The sequence below is a fragment of the Lepidochelys olivacea genome (genome assembly GCF_965140295.1).
Source record: "Lepidochelys olivacea isolate rLepOli2 genome assembly, chromosome: 8".
Taxonomy (NCBI): Eukaryota; Metazoa; Chordata; order Testudines; family Cheloniidae; genus Lepidochelys; species Lepidochelys olivacea.
In genome coordinates this window covers 55,196,134-55,215,615 of record NC_140418.1, presented here as the reverse complement: position 1 = coordinate 55,215,615, position 19,482 = coordinate 55,196,134, and the positions used below count along the sequence as shown (strand labels likewise).

General features: G+C 41.4%; 1 protein-coding gene across 1 annotated transcript in view; it reads right to left on the bottom strand.

Annotated features, from left to right (window-relative positions):
• Window positions 1–14,303, bottom strand: part of RGL1 (ral guanine nucleotide dissociation stimulator like 1) — a 117,960-nt gene extending 103,657 nt beyond the window's left edge. Inside the window, exon 1 of the mRNA XM_084636284.1 lies at window positions 14,216–14,303. Within this exon, the coding sequence (XP_084492410.1) occupies window positions 14,216–14,260 (45 nt within the window). The 5' untranslated portion in view covers window positions 14,261–14,303. The remainder of the gene's footprint in view (window positions 1–14,215) is intronic.
• Between the last annotated feature and the right edge of the window lie 5,179 nt (window positions 14,304–19,482).

Genomic DNA, 19,482 nt, shown 5'->3' with positions numbered 1-19,482 from the left:
ACAGTTCAGCTCTCTGGACACAAGGAGATGTAGAAACCTCATGGACGACAGAAAATTAAGCCAAACTTGGAGCTTTTTGCCCAAACTGTTTTCAAATTATGAGATGGCAAAAAATTACCTGGAGTCCTTTTGGAGGCTCTCATCACATTAGTTCTTAGTCCATTTTCAAAATCAGTAATGTACATGAAAGTGTCACAAGCAATTCACAAACATGGGTTGCTTTTTAAACGAAAAAGGCCACATTTTTTTAAGTGTCAAAAAATCAAGTAGGCTGAAGAGTTCTGGTTGTGAATATATATCAGTGACATAAGGGGGGAAAACTAACAGTGTTCTAGTTTAAAAAACTAATAATCAAAAATTAGGATGTTCAAAGCTAAGATTGCACATTAAATATCTCCAGAAGTTCGAAAGTATGGCTCAGGATAGCTCAAACTATTGTTAGTATATCATCCATACCATCTATGCCTCTCCCAATGATATAAAACCTTACTGTTATGCACTGCACATCTTCAACCTTTGCAATACAAACCACTCACTCTCATTCTGTTTACCCATGCCTGGCACACTAATGAACACCAGCCACCCAATACCGCATGTAAGAGCCATCTACCCCAAAGATCAGTTCTAGCTCTTCCAGTTCACCTTCTCTTTGTAAGCCACCTTCCCACTATTAACCAAGAAAACACAACATTTTCACATCTTATCCTCTACATACAATCCATAAACAACACTGGCCTGTACCTACCATTCCATTATATGCCACAAAGCCCTAATTACCCTCACCACCTTCTCTACATAGACTAGAAACCCCTGCAGAGTTATTCTTTTTTATGATTTGTATTATCATAGCACCTAAGAGCACTAGTCATGAACTGGGAACCTGTGGTTGGCACTGTACAAACACGACTTACTATTCTTCATAATGACAGGTTTCAGAGTAGCAGCCGTGTCAGTCTGTATTCACAAAAAGAAAAGGAGTATTTGTAGCACCTTAGAGACTAACAAATTTATTTGAACTTGTGGGTCCAAGCCACCTCAACCTCCACATTCAATCAGATATCCAATCTGAACCTTGCCACTGTATAAATAATAGGCACAGACACGAATGTGCCTCATCTAACGATCTCAAAGTACTTTACTGACACTAATTAAGTTCTCTTCAGACCATCTCAGTGAGGCAAGTAAATAGTATAGTATTAGTGACCCTTTTTCAGATCAATAAACTGAAGCACACAGAAATCAATGTCACAGGATCACTCATTGAGATAGTAACAGAGCCAAACACGGAATAAAGGCACACCGACCCCTGCTCTAACTACCGGTAGACTTACTTATACATATTGATGTTATTAACTGTTAGGGCAAGCATGGTGCTAACACACGGAGACTATCACTTGCAGCTGCTAACAACAGGAAACAAGGAACATTATTTTAAGCTATGAAACTAAGACTGAAACGTATTGCCATGGTTGAACTGATTTGACTATTTTTCAGGCTGTGTGTGTGTTTATTTTTTGGTTGTGCAATACCAAAATGATCCAGGATATGTCCTATGCTATATCAGATAATGTCTCTCTGTGTGTTATAAGTGACTACTAAGTCTGGTATCCTACAAATTTAGAACTATGTTTTCAGCTCAGCTAGCCTGTAAAATTGCACCTAAAATTTTGCATGCTGAAAGTGGCACATAATTTTTCACATTCAAAATTTTCTACATGCAAACACCTGGATCTGTGTTGAATACATAAAACTGAAATAAGCAATTTTATAAACTGGTTCTAAAAAATTGGCTAATTAAGAAGCAAAATATAACAGGTTATCATGTGAAGAGGGGAGGATTCATGCTGCCAAGAGTAAAACACCAAGTCTGGACAATTATTTATTATCAAAAAGATGAGTTCTTGGTCAACTGTCCAGTTGACGGTACACTGAGGTATGATGTTCCAGCACCAGAGTTAGCAGTCACCAAAGAGGCAATTACTTCTAATCCATTGTGTTTTCATTGCAAGAAATTGGCAACAAGTTGATGCAAAAAAGAAGAAAGCAACTCATATTTGACCGTATCTTTCTCCTATTTAAATCAGTGACAAAACTCCCCATTGATACCCAGTGACAAAGACTGGGGCCTTTGTGATTGCCTGGCCAGTGAAAGCCAAGCTCAGCACTTTGCACTCAAAATAGGGTTCAGAGTAGCAGCCGTGTTAGTCTGTATTCGCAAAAAGAAAAGGAGTACTTGTGGCACCTTAGAGACTAACAAATTTATTTGAGCATAAGCTTTCGTGAGCTACAGCTCACTTCATGGGTGTAATCCCTCCTCCTGTGCATGTCTGTGAATCCTACTGGTTGCCAATATCTGAAAGAAATGGGGGGGAGGGGGAAGCGGTTAGGCAGGAATGTCAGTAAGCACTTCCACATCCAGATAGCAGGTGAGGCAGACAGCCACCCTTGTAATTGATTCAACTGGCCATTATTTATTTGGTCATGATTTTGACAGATCCATGGATTTACTTATTAGCAAGGGTCAGGATGGCCATTCTAGAAGTGTGGAAGAGGTTCTTCAATGAAACTGTAAAGGGCTCACAGAGCTGATTATTTTGTAAATTGTTATTTTTAATTATGTAATGTGCCAAGATGCTTCAGTAATTGATACGGATATAATTTCTAAACAAACAAACCATACATAAATAAATCAACCAGTAGAAGGGAGGATAATATTCAAGTATGCATTGAGCCTTTTCTTTGTTTGCCAAATTATTATGGCTTGCTTTTTATAACAGCAGTTTGCATTTATACATCACCTTGCATCCTGAAGAACTGTAAATTGCTTCACAGAAATACAGCCACCTCTGGGGTGCCAGGCAGCAACCCATACCACTGCAGACAGAACACTTCATAACAGTGTGGGAAAGGGAAATTTTTGGTCAAGGGCAGCACAGTGTCATGGGATCTAATATCAACGCAAAACAGACAGAAACTCTTTTAAGGACTGATTCAAAGAAAACCAACACCACACAATAATCTGCATAGAACTAAATTTATCTACTTTGCAAAGATGAAGGATTAACTGGACTCTCCTAGATTTGAACCTGTAATTTCACAGAGTCTAATTATGTCAGATCTTGGCAGGCTTATTATCAGATACAACTGCTATTTAGGTTAGCATGTAAGAGCATGTACATATCATGCCAACCCCCTTCTCTGCCAACCTGTTTCTTTCCCTGATGAGGCTGGGAATATTGAGGTATAGACATCCAGCTCTTTCCAGCATCATCCATCTCTCACTGTCATAGGCACTAAATTCACTCATATTTAAATACATTTTCAAAGCAGTAGATTTCTGAGTGAGTCTTGGAAGTGAAGTGTGTGCAGCCAAAGGGAAGTAGGGAATAGGACAGAGTATATTTGTTCCCTAGTACTCTCAGTCAGCTGACCCTGAGGGGAAGTGTCAAGATCAGCTTGGAGGAAGAAGTTACATTCCACAATAAGAGTTATCGCTTTGTAGGGAAGAGGGAAAATGGAAAACAAGATAAAAATACAATAGTCTTATCTGGAAATCTTTAATGTTTACTTGATCAGAACTGAGACTTTAATTAGACTTTTGTTTATCTATCTCCTTAAATCAATTTAAATAATTCTTTTTAGTTTTTAAAATTATTTCCCCAAACTAGTTTAGTAGCTATGAAAAAATTAAAACAACCATGGCCAAGCCTAATCAAAATGTAACATGGAGCCTGGAACAACCAACTCATTTGATCTTACATTTGTCCCTACCTAAGGCCCCAATTTAGCAAAGAATTTAAATACGTGCTTAAAGTTAATTATGTGCTTAACACTCAATGGAACTTAAGCCCACGCATAAGTATTTTGCTGAATTGCACCCTAGATCCTGAAGTCAATGGAATTGAGGGAGCTCAACACCTGGTGGGATTATACCCTCTATCCACCACTACAGAGAGATGCTCATGGCCACCTATAAAGTGGCACAGGCAGAAGAGAAATCTTCCCTATCTAGGAAATTGTAAGTCCCCATCATTGTGCTATCTGACAACCTATCCAAGGTGAGGAGCAGAGATCAGAATGCATATACAATACCAAGAGGATCCAGGCTCTGATTAATATAAAGGATGATCCATAAAGATCTCAGGGACTGATGGTAATACAGAAAAGAATAACTATTCTGAGCCAGCTGCAGCTTGGGTTACTACAACTATTATTTTGTAGTTCCAGCAAGGTTTAATAATTATTAGTTAAACAAGATTTGCCATGATCTATACTGGCTGGTCAGCCAGGGTCAGCAATGTGTTAACTAATTTGACTTTCCATAATTGTGTTCAAACACGATAATATTTTCTAGTGAAGACAAGACGTGTTTCTGCCACTTCTGCTATATACATTATATATGTTTCTGCTAATGACTCTCTCTGTGCATTCTTTCACCCTTGCAAGGAGAATGAACCATAAATCCACTTGTGAGTACAAACTCAACCTTTTCACTGTGTGACACTTTAAAATATAGTTAACCCTGGAAAGTTCCGAAGCTGTGAACCATGGATCACTGGTGTGGTTCATGAAGCCCTTACGGATAGTCCACAAAGAACTGAGAGAGTTACATAGTGCTGACCCCTCCTCATTTTTAGTTGTTGCTATAGCGAGCATCCAGGTTCTTCATTGAAAAGACAAGTCAAAACACCTATAACAGTACCTGAAAACAAGGAGGAACCAACTTTGCTGACTAACAGGAGAGGAAAGAGGACCATCTTCAGGGACCAGAATGATCAGCCTCTAGCCGAAGAATGTCCAGGAGAACAAGGGAAAAAGGAACAAGGTAGCCAGACTCTAGGCAGTAGATCAGGGGTTGGCAACCTTTGAGAAGTGGCACGCCAAGTCTTCATTAATTTAAGGTTTCCTGTGCCAGTAATAAATTTTACATTTACAGGGGCCCCCTGACGGAACCTCAGACTGGCAGCGGGCTAAGTGGGCCGGCGGCCAGGACCCTAGCTGGCAGGGGGCTGGGCGGCTGGAACACCGGACCAGCAGCGAGGTGAGCGGGGCTGGTGGCTGGTATCCCAGGCCGGCAGCAGGCTGAGTGGGACTGATGGCCGGGACCCCAGCTGACAAGGGGCCAGCGGCCGGAACCCGAGACCAGCAGTGGGCTGAGCAGGGTGGCGGACAGAACCCCAGACCGGCGGCAGCGGGCTGCTGGCCCCACTCAGCCTGCTGCCAGCTGGGGCTTCTGTTCACCCAGGCAGGCAGCGGGCTGAGTGGGATCGGCGGCTGGGACCCTGGCTGGCAGCAGCGTCCCAGTAAAAATCAGCTATTTCCATGCCAGATTTTAGCACTCCATATGTTTTATGGAAATATGCTCATGAGTGTGAATATGATGTAACTGGAATATGCATTATGCAAAAGGTCTATTGTAAGGTATCATAACAAAGGTTATAACCTACTGAATACATTCCTCCTATTTGTATGCATGTATCATTCTTGTATCTGAAGCTAGAAATATGAAATATAACTCTGAGGTCCTATTGTAATTATATGCAAAGTGTGGGCCATCAATGGTGGTTCAGAATCTTGATGGCTCCCACTGACTAGGACAATTGGTTGTAAATGGTTTATTTATCTGCAAGCCTTCCTGTGTACATGTGGGCCAACTGAACGAAAGCTTATGCTCAAATAAATTGGTTAGTCTCTAAGGTGCCACAAGTACTCCTTTTCTTTTAACCGAAGGATGGAGACTAGGGGTCTTACAGTGACGTGTGACCATGATACTGGAATCCATTTTAATTCTTGTACTTTTCCATTGATGAGGCGGGGGTAGGGACAAGCACAGACAAAAGATTCCTGCCTTGTGCCAAAGCTATAAAAGGGGGCGGAGCAGGACAAAAGGGGCTGCCAGTCATAAGAAAACCCATGCTTACCACCTGAGATGTCTGCTGGAACTAACAAGGACTGTACCAGGGGAAAGGATTGGGCCCAGACTAAGAAGGAGTTTAGTTCCAATAAGCTTCTTTCAGACATCTCTCAGGGTGAGATATTACCTGTAATCAGTTTCTTAATGTATTAGGCTTAGACTTGCATGTTTTTGCTTTATTTTGCTTGGTGACTTACTTTGTTCTGTCTGTTATTACTTGAAACCACTTAAATCCTACTTTTTATACTTAATAAAATCACTTTTGTTTATTAATAGAATCAGAGTAAGTGATTAATACCTGGGGGAGTGAACACCTATGCATCTCTCTCTATCAGTGTTATAGAGGATGGACAATTTATGAATTTACCCTGTATAAGCTTTATACAGAGTAAAAAGGATTTATTTGGGGTTAAGGCTCCCAGAAAGGCTGAACACTGGGTGCTGGGAAAGTCCCTGTTAACTGAGAAGCCCCTGGGCTGAATGAATCTCAGTTTCAGTGAACTGCAGAGAGGCGTGGCCCAACTTCTGGGTCTGTGCTGGAACTAACTGGAGTGTCTAACTCAGCAAGACAGGAGTTGAGGGGTGCCTGTTCCAGCAGGGGGGTTGTTCTCAGTGGTATCCCAGCTCATCAAGTGACAGTCTCGAGGGGAGTTTCTGTGACCGAATCCGTCACACAGTGCAATAGAGAATTAGGCCCTATGTCATCCAGAGTGAATACTCATCAGCTCAGACAATTATCTTTCAAATGAATGACATCCAGTACACCCACAATGGATCGATTGGAAAAAAACTGCTGGGATCAAAAATTACATGATTTTCAGGCCATTAAGTGTATTCATCAAAATGAAAATCAGCTTACAGGAAAGGCAAAAAAACTGCTTCCAGCATTTCAATTCCAGACAGTGAGCACTGTACTACCAACTATGGGGCTGATTCTTCAATGCCTGGAACCTTCCTTGCTGAGTCATTTACACCTGTGAAAGCTGAGGGTAAAATGCTACCAAAGCAGAATGGTAGGTGTGACGTTGCACTCTATATGATTTTATAAAAATATGCTAATGGGCGTGAATATAATGTAACTGGAATATGCTTCATGCAAAAAGTCTCTTGTAAGGTATCATTACAAAGCTTATAATCTACGGAGTGTGGTCATCCTATCTGTATAAATGTATCACTCTTGTATCTGAAACTTGAAATATGAAATATGACTCTGAGGGCCTATTGTAATTATGCAAAGTGTGGGCCATTAATGGTGGCTGGGAATCTTGATAGCTCCCATCAGCCAGGACAAATGACTGTAGATGGCTCTATTTGCAGGCAGGCCTTCCTGTGAGTCAGGCTAGGAGGAATGAAGACTTGGAGTCTCACAGGAAATGTGACGATGTCACCTGGTACTGAAATCCATCTTAAACCTGGTGCTTTTCCATTTAGAAGGAGGGCGGACCCAGAGAGACAAAGGATTCCTGCCTTGTGCCAAAGCTATATAGGGGGTGAACAGAACAAAGTGGGTGGCCATCATGAGAAATCCCTTAGCTACCACCTGAGCTGGAACAAGGGCTGTACCAGGGGAAAGGATTGTGCCCAGATTAGGAAGGTGTCCAGTCTGTGAAAGAAACTTACTGAAACATCTCTGAGGGTGAGATTTTATCTGTATTCAGTTTCTTACTGTATTAGACATAGACTTGCGTGTTCTGTTTTATTTTACTTGGTAATTCACTTTGTTCTGTCTGCTATTATTTGGAACCACTTAAATCCTACTTTCTGTATTTAATAAAATCACTTTTTACTTATTAATTAACCCAGAGTATGTATTAATACCTGGGGTAGGGGGGGCAAACAGCTGTGCATCTCTCTCTATCAGTGTTATAGAGGGCGAACAATTCATGAGTTTACTCTGTATAAGCTTTATACAGGGTAAAACGGATTTATTTGGGGTTTGGACCCCTTTGGGAGTTGGGCATCTGAGTGTTAAAGGCAGGAACACTTCTTAAGTTACTTTCAGCTAAGTTTGCAGCTTTGGGGCACGTAGTTCAGACCCTGGGTCTGTGTTGGAGCAGACTGGCGTGTCTGGCTCAGCAAGACAGGGTGCTGTAGTCTCAAGCTGCCAGGGAAAGCAGGGGCAGAAGCAGTCTTGGCACATCAGGTGGCAGTCCCAAGGGGGTTTCTGTGATCCAACCCATCACAGTAGGTTTTATATCCACTTTACAATCAATTGGCGAGATTTAAATGACTATACCTGGGAAAAACTAGGTCCTATGAACCCACTAGATTCAGGGCTAGGCCTAAGGGCTTTGCCAGCCATGACAGAAAAACATAGTGGAGCCGTCACTCCCGGACAACAATGGAGCAAAAAGAAAAAAGCAGTGTGGCACCCCCTCGCCCAAAAGCTGGTATACAGGGCAACTTTCCAACTCACCTGCCCCTAAAACTAGCCCTGACCAGATCAACCCTTCTTGTGAAGCTAGTAGGTAGCAGAAGCCTTCAAATCATTAAAGAATTCCCAAGCATGATTGTAAAATGCCAAAGGAAATACAGTAAAAAGAAAAGGAGTACTTGTGGCACCTTAGAGACTAACCAATTTATTTGAGCATAAGCTTTCGTGAGCTACAGCTCACTTCATCAGATGCATATCGTGGAAACTGTATGGAGTTTGGAAATCTAGGCAGTTTCCACGATATGCATCTGATGAAGTGAGCTGTAGCTCATGAAAGCTTATGCTCAAATAAATTGGTTAGTCTCTAAGGTGCCACAAGTACTCCTTTTCTTTTTGCGAATACAGACTAACACGGCTGTTACTCTGAAAGGAAATACAGTATATATTCCCTACACAAAACTATGTTACCAGAACATTAAGGTTGCATAGTTAAGAGCTCTAAATCAGGAAATACCAAAGTTAAGAATGAACATGCAACCTTAGCACTACCACTTTTTCAAATTTATGTGACAGAGACTACAGTTACACGGGCATGCACTGTGTCTCAGTGTACACAATATAATAGGATATACTTTTCCTGCATGTGTAGCACCTCGTACTACTGTATAAGGAGTTTCACTTGCCAGGACTTTGAAACAATGCTGCTTGCAAAAACAACACACGCACACACAAAAGGGGGAAACAACATTGTTAAACTTCATAATCTGGAATGGTTTCTCTAGAAACACTGGATTATTCTAGTCTATGCACTTTAGGAAGTACCCAGGATGAAGTCCCTCTCCTGTGCGCCATATAAACTATGCAGCCACTAAGGTGTGTCAGAGTGGAACTCTTTCTGATGCACATTACAAAGTGCACAGGAATCCTCTCTTACCTCCTCCACTCCTTACAAGACCCACAGAACCTCTCTTCTGTCCTGTTGGGACTTACAATATCTGTAAGAGCAGAGGCAAGAGCTCCTAGGAGCCCTTGTGCACAGTGGCTGAGATATTACAGAGTGTTTAAGAATCTTCCCTCACGCCGATGAAACTTACAAGGTCTGCAGCCCTTTTTACAGCTCCAGGTGTCCCCACCTCTTCACAGAAGTATCTCTCACTACTTTTTACTACCTAATTGGCCATGCATGCATGCATGCATTTACAGCAAATCCTCTCTCAGATGCAGCCTTTACAAGCTTTAAAGACAGATCTAAAGTGCATGATCTGTACATGATTTTCTAAGGCTCATAATTGGGTCAAATCAAAGCCAAAAGCTCTAAAGCACTTCCCCACAATTAGGGCTATTTCCATGTCAGATTTTAGCACACAGCCCCCAGCCTCTTAGGCTGTAGAGCTGTTCAAAAGAAGGGAGCAAAAAAATAAAATAAAAAATAATAAAAAAATTCTCTCTCCTCATATTCACAAATGGATTAAATGTTTTGCTCAAACTTCCCAAAAAAACTTTCTTTGACTAGAGTCCAAAGGCCTGATTCTCCTCTCATTTGCACCATTTTAAAAGTTTGTTTATACTTTGCAGACTTTTAGCAGATACAAAGAAAAGTCATTGTTACATTTCAGTTTGATGATAGGTAACTCAATTGACAACAGCGGAGCTCCTCTCAATTTACACTGCTGAGAGACCAGAATCCACCTCCATGACAGGAAAAATCCAACTACCCCAAAATTAGTATTTTCTGGAATATGATGGCTGAATGAAAACAGGAGGCTAATATAACCTGGAAACCTTTACATCACTATAACAGTGGTCGCCACGACACCGCTGTTACATCACAACACAAAGCAAAAACGAACACGCTGTCATGGACATGCTCCACTCTCAGTAATTTCTTCATAAAAAAACAATTGTTTTCAAAAGAGGATAAAATATTTCTCTCATAAAAGTCAGCCGTTTTGTGAAACTCCAAACTGATTCACAGATTTTCCTTTTTAAATGTCTTTGGTCAAATTAGTGGATTTCAGCTCTTGTGAGATATTGATATAACTGGAGTGACACCTCGGCTAGACGTCACAGACAGAATCACACCTGACAGGGACTTACAGATTCTTCAGCTTTTTGTTTCAGTCAAATCTAAGTGAGCCAGGAATTACATACACATGCACCATCTTGTTTGCTTTTCATTCTCAGGTTAAAAAAAAACAAAACAAAACTTTTATAGTCATATTTGTTAGTGTTTCTTAGTTGTGCTACCTGTTGTCTTTTGGGAGAAGTTTAAAAAATAAATCCAGCATTTAAACATCTCCATCCTCCCACCTTTTCATTTGGTTCTTGCTCTCCCTTTTCATCTGATGTTCTGTAGCACAAATCTCTGCTACTTACTAGGCATCTTTGTTATCTTCAGTTATGAGCCCCACCCTTTCCCTCAGTGTCTCTCTTCGAGATACTCTTCCCTCCCTTTCTGATTTATCCTCTTTCATTTTTTAGGCCTTGATGCTTAGCCCCCACTGCTTTCTATTTTGCAGCAATGTTTTAGCCTACTCTGTACACACATGCTTTTAGTTTCCCTATTGCTCAGTATGCTTCTTGTGCATGCATTTGGACCAGGTTACAATCTGGTTTTATATAGTGCCTTTCATACCCTGGATATCCCAAAGCACTTTATAAAACAAAGTACTAGATACTGCAGGCCAGATCCTCAGGACTGTCCCTTCTGCCACCAGCACAACCCGGGAAAGAACAGCACAAACATGGCTCTAAGTCTTTGTAGCGCCCTGATCCTTGAACGGCCAGGCTGGTGCCAATGACCGATGCAGAGTGGCCTCAGGGCTGCTCTTAGTTGTGCTGGCTGCAACAGCCTCCAGGGGGCATTCCAACAGCCATGGACTGCAGAAGTACAGCAATGCTCTGGCTATACCCCCTTTTCTCCTACTTATACCCCACGCATGTTGGGCTGTGAGGGAATGGCCAATTTTAGGGCACTGGAGGATTCCTCTGTGCAGTGGGAGGACTGAGCTGATGTCATAAACCAGCTTTAAGTCTGCTTTGTGCTGCCAGAGTAGCAAGCAGATTTAACCAGACCAATGATTTAGCCCTAGATGTGCAGTGACTGTTCAGACTTTGGAACCGCGCAAGGCTTGAACAAATTTCCTGAACTTCTGGGTCTCTTGTTCTTTGCGATAAGGTTCTTTTTCTCTCAAAAATCTAATAACCTAAAAATTGCTCAGATTTTTAGAGAGCATTTCCCCAGAAAACAACAAGAGAGCCAACAGTCCACCAACCCTCTCCTCATCTCACTACTGACCCAAGAAGCAATAGCCAGGTGTGTATTTCTAGGAGAAGAGAGAGAAAGGGGACTTTACTCATTTCTCCTCCTCCTCCTTCCTTTTTGAGGAAGAACTGGGTTCTCCATCCTCTCCTCCGCCCACTAAAGCAAGGTAAGATATCACTAAGGCATCCACACCAGATTTCCTCCTCCATCCCAAAAGAACATCCTATTGTCAAGTCCGACACAAATATATTGTAATATTAAAAGACATCTTTATGGGATAGCATACTACTGAAAAAGAAAAAGCTTTCTTGTGGTGAAGCAAGCAGTTCCTCCTTTTACTTGCAAAGTTGAGTTCGGGGGGAGAGGGGGAGCTTATTCATGGTTTGCGACCCAAACCGGCCTCTGATACAAGTACCCGTTTAAAGAGTAACTTCCAACATACTGTTTCCTTCTCTGTACACCTCCTCTGGGATTTTTTCCTCCTCATTCAAGTAATGATTAATACTCCAAACAGCAGCAAGGACAAACACATTCGCTGTGGTGAAAACCACGGCAAAGAAATCGTTAAAATCTTTGAAAAGTCCTCATCTTCCTTAATTGCTCCCCTAATTCCCTGGTAGTCTAGCAGACCTACCAATTCCCTTGTGAGCTTCTTGCTTTTTGATAAACTTACAAAGCTGGCAGGTTTCAGAGTAACAGCCGTGTTAGTCTGTATTCGCAAAAAGAAAAGGAGGACTTGTGGCACCTTAGAGACTAACCAATTTATTAGAGCATAAAGCTGGCAGGGGGTTGGGGTGGGGTATGTCTTTGGCTGTTTGCTTCTAAAACACCCTTCTAATTTCCATTTTATATGCCATACTTTATATTCTTGTTTATTGGCTTTCCACAGGTTTGATTTCAATTTTCTAAAGGAATATTCAGTTTGAATAACCTTGTGAAACTTCCTACTTAATTATAATGTTTTTCTTCTTGCCCTCCTGCTTCCCATTTTCACTTGGGGTATGCATGCCTTCTATGACTGTTATGGTATGGTTACGTAGCATCCATGCTGACTAAGGATTTTGATTTCCTTAATTTTGATTTTAGGGTCTTTTTGACTAGCCTCATTTTTTCTTTAATTCCCCTTTCTAAAATTTAGTATAACAGTGCTAGGTTTATCACAATTATTCCCCAAAGGATGCTGAACTTAGTAATTACATCGTGGCACTATCAGTACCTTTCACTCTATCTGGGGCATCTCTCTGCTCTTGAATAGACTTTTGCCAGTTAGCTCTGTCTTTATATCTTAACTAGCTCAAAGCAAAAGGACTTTGCCCCTCCCACCCATTCAACTGCAATCAGTTGGCTTGTCTTTAGTTTGACTCATTCACTTTGAAGACACACAGATTTCAAAAGAGGCCCATTCAATAATTTAGTTTTATTACTTCTAAAGAGACTAGTTCCAGAGATTAGTTTTATTAGCTGCCCCTAGAACAGCTACTGCCCTAAGAATTAGTTAATAGCTTCTAAAATATCTATTTCAAAGATCAAGATTTAAGTCCCGAAATTAACTCTGCATCTTAGGTTCAAAAGGTTTAATTACAGAATTAAAGTATCATCTTGTGAATTGTTTAGGTGTAGGGAACAGCCCAGAACCACAAAGCAAAGCTGAGCCATATGCTACCGCCACCTTCTTGTCCCCTAAGACAGCCGGAATCAACCCTTCAATAATAGGGAGCAACTGATAATCAACCATTACTTTATTTTGTGGTTTCTATTATAGTTAAGAGAGACCACACAGGTTGAACTCTTCCGTGGGATGTTCCAATAGGAAGGCCAACCATTCAGAAATCCAGCATTTTGAGAGTTCTGCCAGGTGACAATCTTAGAAAAATAAGAGGGCTTCAAAATATCAGGGAATCCATAACCCTGCAGTTAGATTCCATAACTTCCTCCCCAGGTCACACCATTCTTAAAATGGACCTGGAGAAGGCACTCACAACCTGTGAATCAGAATGAGCACCCTAAACCCAATTCTGTTCTCAGTTACAATTATGTAAATCCACTGAAGTCAATGGAGTCTCACTGGTGTAACTGAAAGCAGGATTTAGGGCTCAGTCCAACTACCCTTGAAGTCAACAGAAAGGCTCTAATATTCCAGCTGGATTGGGACCTCACCCTTTCTTTTTCTTGGAGTTCAACCAGAAGCAGCATCTTCTTCTGCTTCACTGGAACAAAGTGGACAACATTAAAGTGAAATAAGAATTCATTACTTATCAGCATGCCCCTTTGGATATATTTTGCAGCATTCATTCTACCCCATTTCATCCCATCCTGTAAAACTTTATTACCTCCTTGTAGCCCTGCTCCAGAGCTGAACACAACATTATGCACCATTATATCAGAGCTCCACATTCTTTACAATTTTCTTTTGAGCACTGCTCCTTGCTCTCCCCTTCAAATCTAAACAATGGAACTAAAAAGACATACAGAACAAACAACATTTAAATTAATATACTGCTCTCTACAACCACATAACTCTGTTTTATCTGCTGCTCATTTCCTAACTGAAACTTCAGGGCTTTATTGATTATCATGATTCTGAATAAAACTATAGATCTATTAAATTAGACTTGGCAAAAAGGGCAAAGCAATAACAATTTGTCACCTCCAGTTGATTTACCTCCTCCATCTCTAAAGTATCCCATATTCGGGTATAGTGGTCCATACATCAGTGCCGTGTACTCTCCAGCTTAGTGGGAGCTTTGGTTCCAGATGCTGCTTGTGCAGTCTTCTATTAAATCTCTGCAGAACCAGATACTTGTAGGAGGAATTCTGTATCTGTGTGAAAGAAATAAGGGAGAGGTGTTTTAAATACAAACAGTAACGTGTTTCCTTATATGTTCTCATGGTCTCTTTCTTATGAGATTAATCCATTGAATATAGTCATTGTATAGATAAGGAGGCAGGCACATGTAATATTTGTTAGTTACATAGAAAGCCACTGGTCAGAGTGGATGGCATAGTGGAGTAAGTCTCAAATCTCCCTTTCCAACCCTCCCAATTCCCCTCTTTCTCTGTCATTGTTGAAGGAACCATTAACCGCTTTGCCACTAGGGCCTGCAACCTGGGTGTCCACATCGTGCAGCTTCTTCCTCCATAAGGGTATGTTTAGATTAGGAAAACAGGTTGGGAACACATTTTAAAACAAGATCCGGTCTAGACTAGGAAGGTAGGTTGAACACCTATCAAGTCCAGCCTTCTCTTTCTGTCCACACTGCTAGAACTCCTACTCAGGCCCTTGTCTCTCATCTCGACTACTGCAAACTCCTCCTCTCTGGCCTCCCTAGCACCAGACATCACCCCTCCTCCAGTCCATTCAAAATGCAGCTGCTAAAATGGTCTTCCTTGATCATTGTTCTGAACACATCCCCTCTCTGAATCCCTCCACTGGCTACCATTTTCTGCTGCACTGAATTCAACCATCGAGTATTCACCTATAAGGCCCTCACAACTCTGCTACTCCCTACTGATTCGCTCTTTTTGAGACCTCCAACCCCTGTAGCCTCATCCACTCTACCAATGATGCCAGGCTTGATCTTTGATTGGTCTGCTTCTCCAACCATTATATTCATAGTTTCTTCTCTGCCACCATTATGCATGGAACACCTACTTTGAACTAGCTGATAAAACCACTATACTTCCTTCTTCAGATCTCTCTTCAAGATCTACTTCTACTGTGATGCATACAAGAGATCACCAATTCATAATGGCTAGGTAAAGGGCCAGTGGGGACTGCTAATGTTTATTTCTGTTAAAAACAAAAGTTGAAATGACTTAGAACAATCAAGTTATGCATCTAGCCCATCTAAATGCATGTTCTCATTTCTGTTACTTTGTTTCTCTGTCCCACATCCCTCCTGGTTGCTACGCATCCTTGCCACATCTTGACTTTCATTAGATTGAAAGTGCTTTGGGACAGGGGTTGTGCCTTCCTATGTATTTGTAAAGCTTCTAGCACAACGAGGTCCCAATTCTGACTAGCACTGATAATAAATAACAACAACAATATGGGTCCACAGGGTCAAATCCCATCAACTCAATCTTTTGCCCTTCTGACATAGGCTAACTGAATATTATGCAGATCAATGAGTTTGGATCCTTGGATGAGACTTCACAAACTTTGGTCCCATCTGCTTGGCTAAGCTATTAACAGATCCAATTGTACTTTTGGGAAGAGTATGCCCAAGTGTTCTTAGCTTCTTGTCACTTGTGCTCTTTGCTGTTTGGCAGCTGCATTACAGTCCTGTAGTAAGTATGTACATAGGACCAAATCTGATGAGGTTCAATAAGGATAAGTGCAGGGTCCTGCACTTAGGATGGAAGAACCCAATGCACAGCTACAGACTAGGGACCGAATGGCTAGGCAGCAGTTCTGCGGAAAAGGACCTAGGGGTGACAGTGGACGAGAAGCTGGATATGAGTCAGCAGTGTGCCCTTGTTGCCAAGAAGGCCAATGGCATTTTGGGATGTATAAGTAGGGGCATAGCGAGCAGATCGAGGGACGTGATCGTTCCCCTCTATTCGACATTGGTGAGGCCTCATCTGGAGTACTGTGTCCAGTTTTGGGCCCCACACTTCAAGAAGGATGTGGATAAATTGGAGAGAGTCCAGCGAAGGGCAACAAAAATGATTGGGGAACTGGAACACATGAGTTATGAGGAGAGGCTGAGGGAGCTGGGATTGTTTAGCCTGCAGAAGAGAAGAATGAGGGGGGATTTGATAGCTGCTTTCAACTACCTGAAAGGGGGTTCCAAAGAGGATGGCTCTAGACTGTTCTCAATGGTAGCAGATGACAGAACGAGGAGTAATGGTCTCAAGTTGCAGTGGGGAAGGTTTAGATTGGATATTAGGAAAAACTTTTTCACTAAGAGGGTGGTGAAACACTGGAATGCGTTACCTAGGGAGGTGGTAGAATCTCCTTCCTTAGAGGTTTTTAAGGTCAGGCTTGACAAAGCCCTGGCTGGGATGATTTAACTGGGAATTGGTCCTGGTTTGAGCAGGGGGTTGGACTAGATGACCTTCTGGGGTCCCTTCCAACCCTGATATTCTATGATTCTATGAAATCCGGTTCATCTTTAGTACACAAGTACTCCTATGGACTTCAGCAGAATTACTTGCAAGTGACAAGTTTTGAACCACGGTTTGTACACATGTTAGCGTCCTTTGGGATTAAGTTGTTTATTATTATTGACACATTTGTGTTCGGATGCCAAAATATTCATTTGAGGATGTTAGTTTCTATTTCCAGCCATATGACATCTATTTTTAATTCCACATTAAATAAAGACACACAGAAACAAAAGACAGGAAGGTGCACAATGCTAGAGGCACCGTACAAATACAGGAAGTTGACCATGCTTTAAACGTTCACCTTATTCCTGAACAGTTGAACCATCCTTAAGATCCAGCCAAAGACCAAAAAGCAAAACTAAACCCAAAAGGAAACATTGTAGAGGGAAATCCTCCTGTGTTCAGATACCATGATGATGGGAGATGTTAGAGAGAATCCAAATTTGGAATAGTAGGTAGCACAAAAAATGAGATGTATAATGATATAATAAAAATAGAAAGCGGACTGAGGGATAGCTACACATACAACCATAACAGAAACATCAAGAATAATTGTTTGCCTGGGAATAAAATTAAAAATCATAAAATACCCTAATGTATTATAAGAACATTTGTCTACTAAAAAGGACAATGGCAAGTACCTATGTTAGGTATTTCCAGGGTGCCCTTTACTGTAATAGATGAGCACAGAAATGGAACATTTCAGGCAGCTGAAGCCCCAAAGTGATCTGGTGAGGAATGCCCTTTGGATTTAAAACATTTATTCAAAAATAACAATTATAAACCCCACCAGTATTAGCAAAAGGTTAAAAAACATATCACACAGCATGAGAGAATCGACAGTGTTTTGTGTTGATTTTTACAAGCAGCGGTTGGCCAACTAGGAGAGCACTAGCTAGCAAATCAACCCTATTCTCAGGGCTGAGGAGACATTACTAAAGATATGAGATGAAATCTGGAAATTTTATATGCAAAACAGAACTCCAGCTGAAGTCAATGAAAGTTTTGCCTGAGTAAAAACATGGAGTACCAACTTCAGAATCAGGCCCATGTTGAATGATGCTGTCTCATAAACACACACGGAAGAGTAAAAGCAAAATCCTGATTATTTTTTTTCTCCAGGGATCAAGTAGAAAAGTACCAGACAAATGGAGAATGAAATATTAGTGTTAGGAGAATATTATAAACAATAAACTCTTTGCCACAAAATATCATTGTGGCCAAGAGCTCAGTAGGATTCAAAAAAAGGATTAGTCATTTATGTGGACAATGAGAACATGCACGGTTACATTAGAGAGGATTTTTTTTTAAAGTAGTAGTAAATAAACCCTCCTGCTTCAGGGCATGTGCAAACCACTATGACAGTAGTTAGGAAGAAACTTTTCCAGGAGCAGGTTATTCCATAACTTTTGGCTACTGCTTTTCTGCACCTTCCTCTGAAGCAGCCGACTGTCAAACCCTAGATACTGCACCGCTTGTCTGATCTGGTGTAGCCCTTCTATAATTCTGGATGAAAAAAATTCTGACAAGACTACAGAAAAAAGGGACTTGGTGGTGGGAGGGATAGCACACTGATTTGAACACTGGCCTGCTAAACCCAAGGTTGTGAGTTCAATCCTTGAGGGGGCCATTTAGGGATCTGGGGCAAAAACTGGGGATTGGTCCTGCTTTGAGCAGGGGGTTGGACTAGATGACCTCCTGAGGTCCCTTCCAACTCTGATATTCTGTGATTCTGTGGTGTTCTTTAAAAGTGAAGTAACATTAAAAATGAAATTAACACAAAATCTTTCTGCTCACGCAGAAATGTCTGAGTCACTTGCAGGGATAATAGATATGCTCTTGCCAGATCCTGGTGGCCAAAATGCATTAAAATAAACTATTATTCCAGCAGGCTAATAGTAGGTGTTCCATGCTGCTATATAGGAGGCACATGATTTTCTCCCCTTTTTTAGTACTGGTGAGCAGACCCAGACTGGAAGCCTTGGAGGCGTTAAGTCCTCAAGTCACAGGAAAGATACACAGCATAGACTGATGCAATGCAAGCTTCGCCATAATGCCTTGCCAATACGCCTCAACTCTTACCTGAAACTGCCAACTTGAAGAGGACAGTTCAGTCCCTAAACCCTCTGCTGAGATTGCCAATAAAAGTGCCAGATAGTATTACCTGTAGCGATGGGTTTTGTGATGTGGACTTCTGTCCACTGAGGACTGGAATTAAACCACCAAATCCATTTCACGCTGGCCACCAAACTGCCATCATGTGGTAACAGCTTTCGGTTATTAAGGAGTTATTCTGGATTAAAACCAGGAAGCTAGAGGTGAAGAGGCACTGTATCCCACCGTAAACACCATTCAGTTACTTTTTATGGTTTGTTTTCTTAAGCTTTATTTGTGGAGCAAGGGAGAAGCAAAGAAATCACTGCACTTTTTTGCTTTAAAAAGTTGGTTTAGACACGCAGTACACCAAGACCAGATGTGCATTTATCGCTATAACGTAGCCTGATGTGTAAGTCAATAATTTGGCAACCTCCTTAGAGAAGGAATTTGCTTATTTTTTGTTCCACTAGCTGGTCCAAAACCATTTCCAAAGTTGCACAATCCTTCTCCAACTTAGTCTCTCTGTTGAGAAGCAATACTCAAAACAGAGATTTGTGGGGGGAGGAGGGCAGAAGCAGGTCTCTTCTGGTTACGTGGTTAAGTGCTAAAAAGCAAGAGTTTAGAAGAGAGAAAACACTCTGCTTGCTTTCTGAGGCAGGTTTCTCTCTTTTCCAAGGGGACTCCAGTCTTCATACATTCCTCCCTTTCCCCCCCATGATA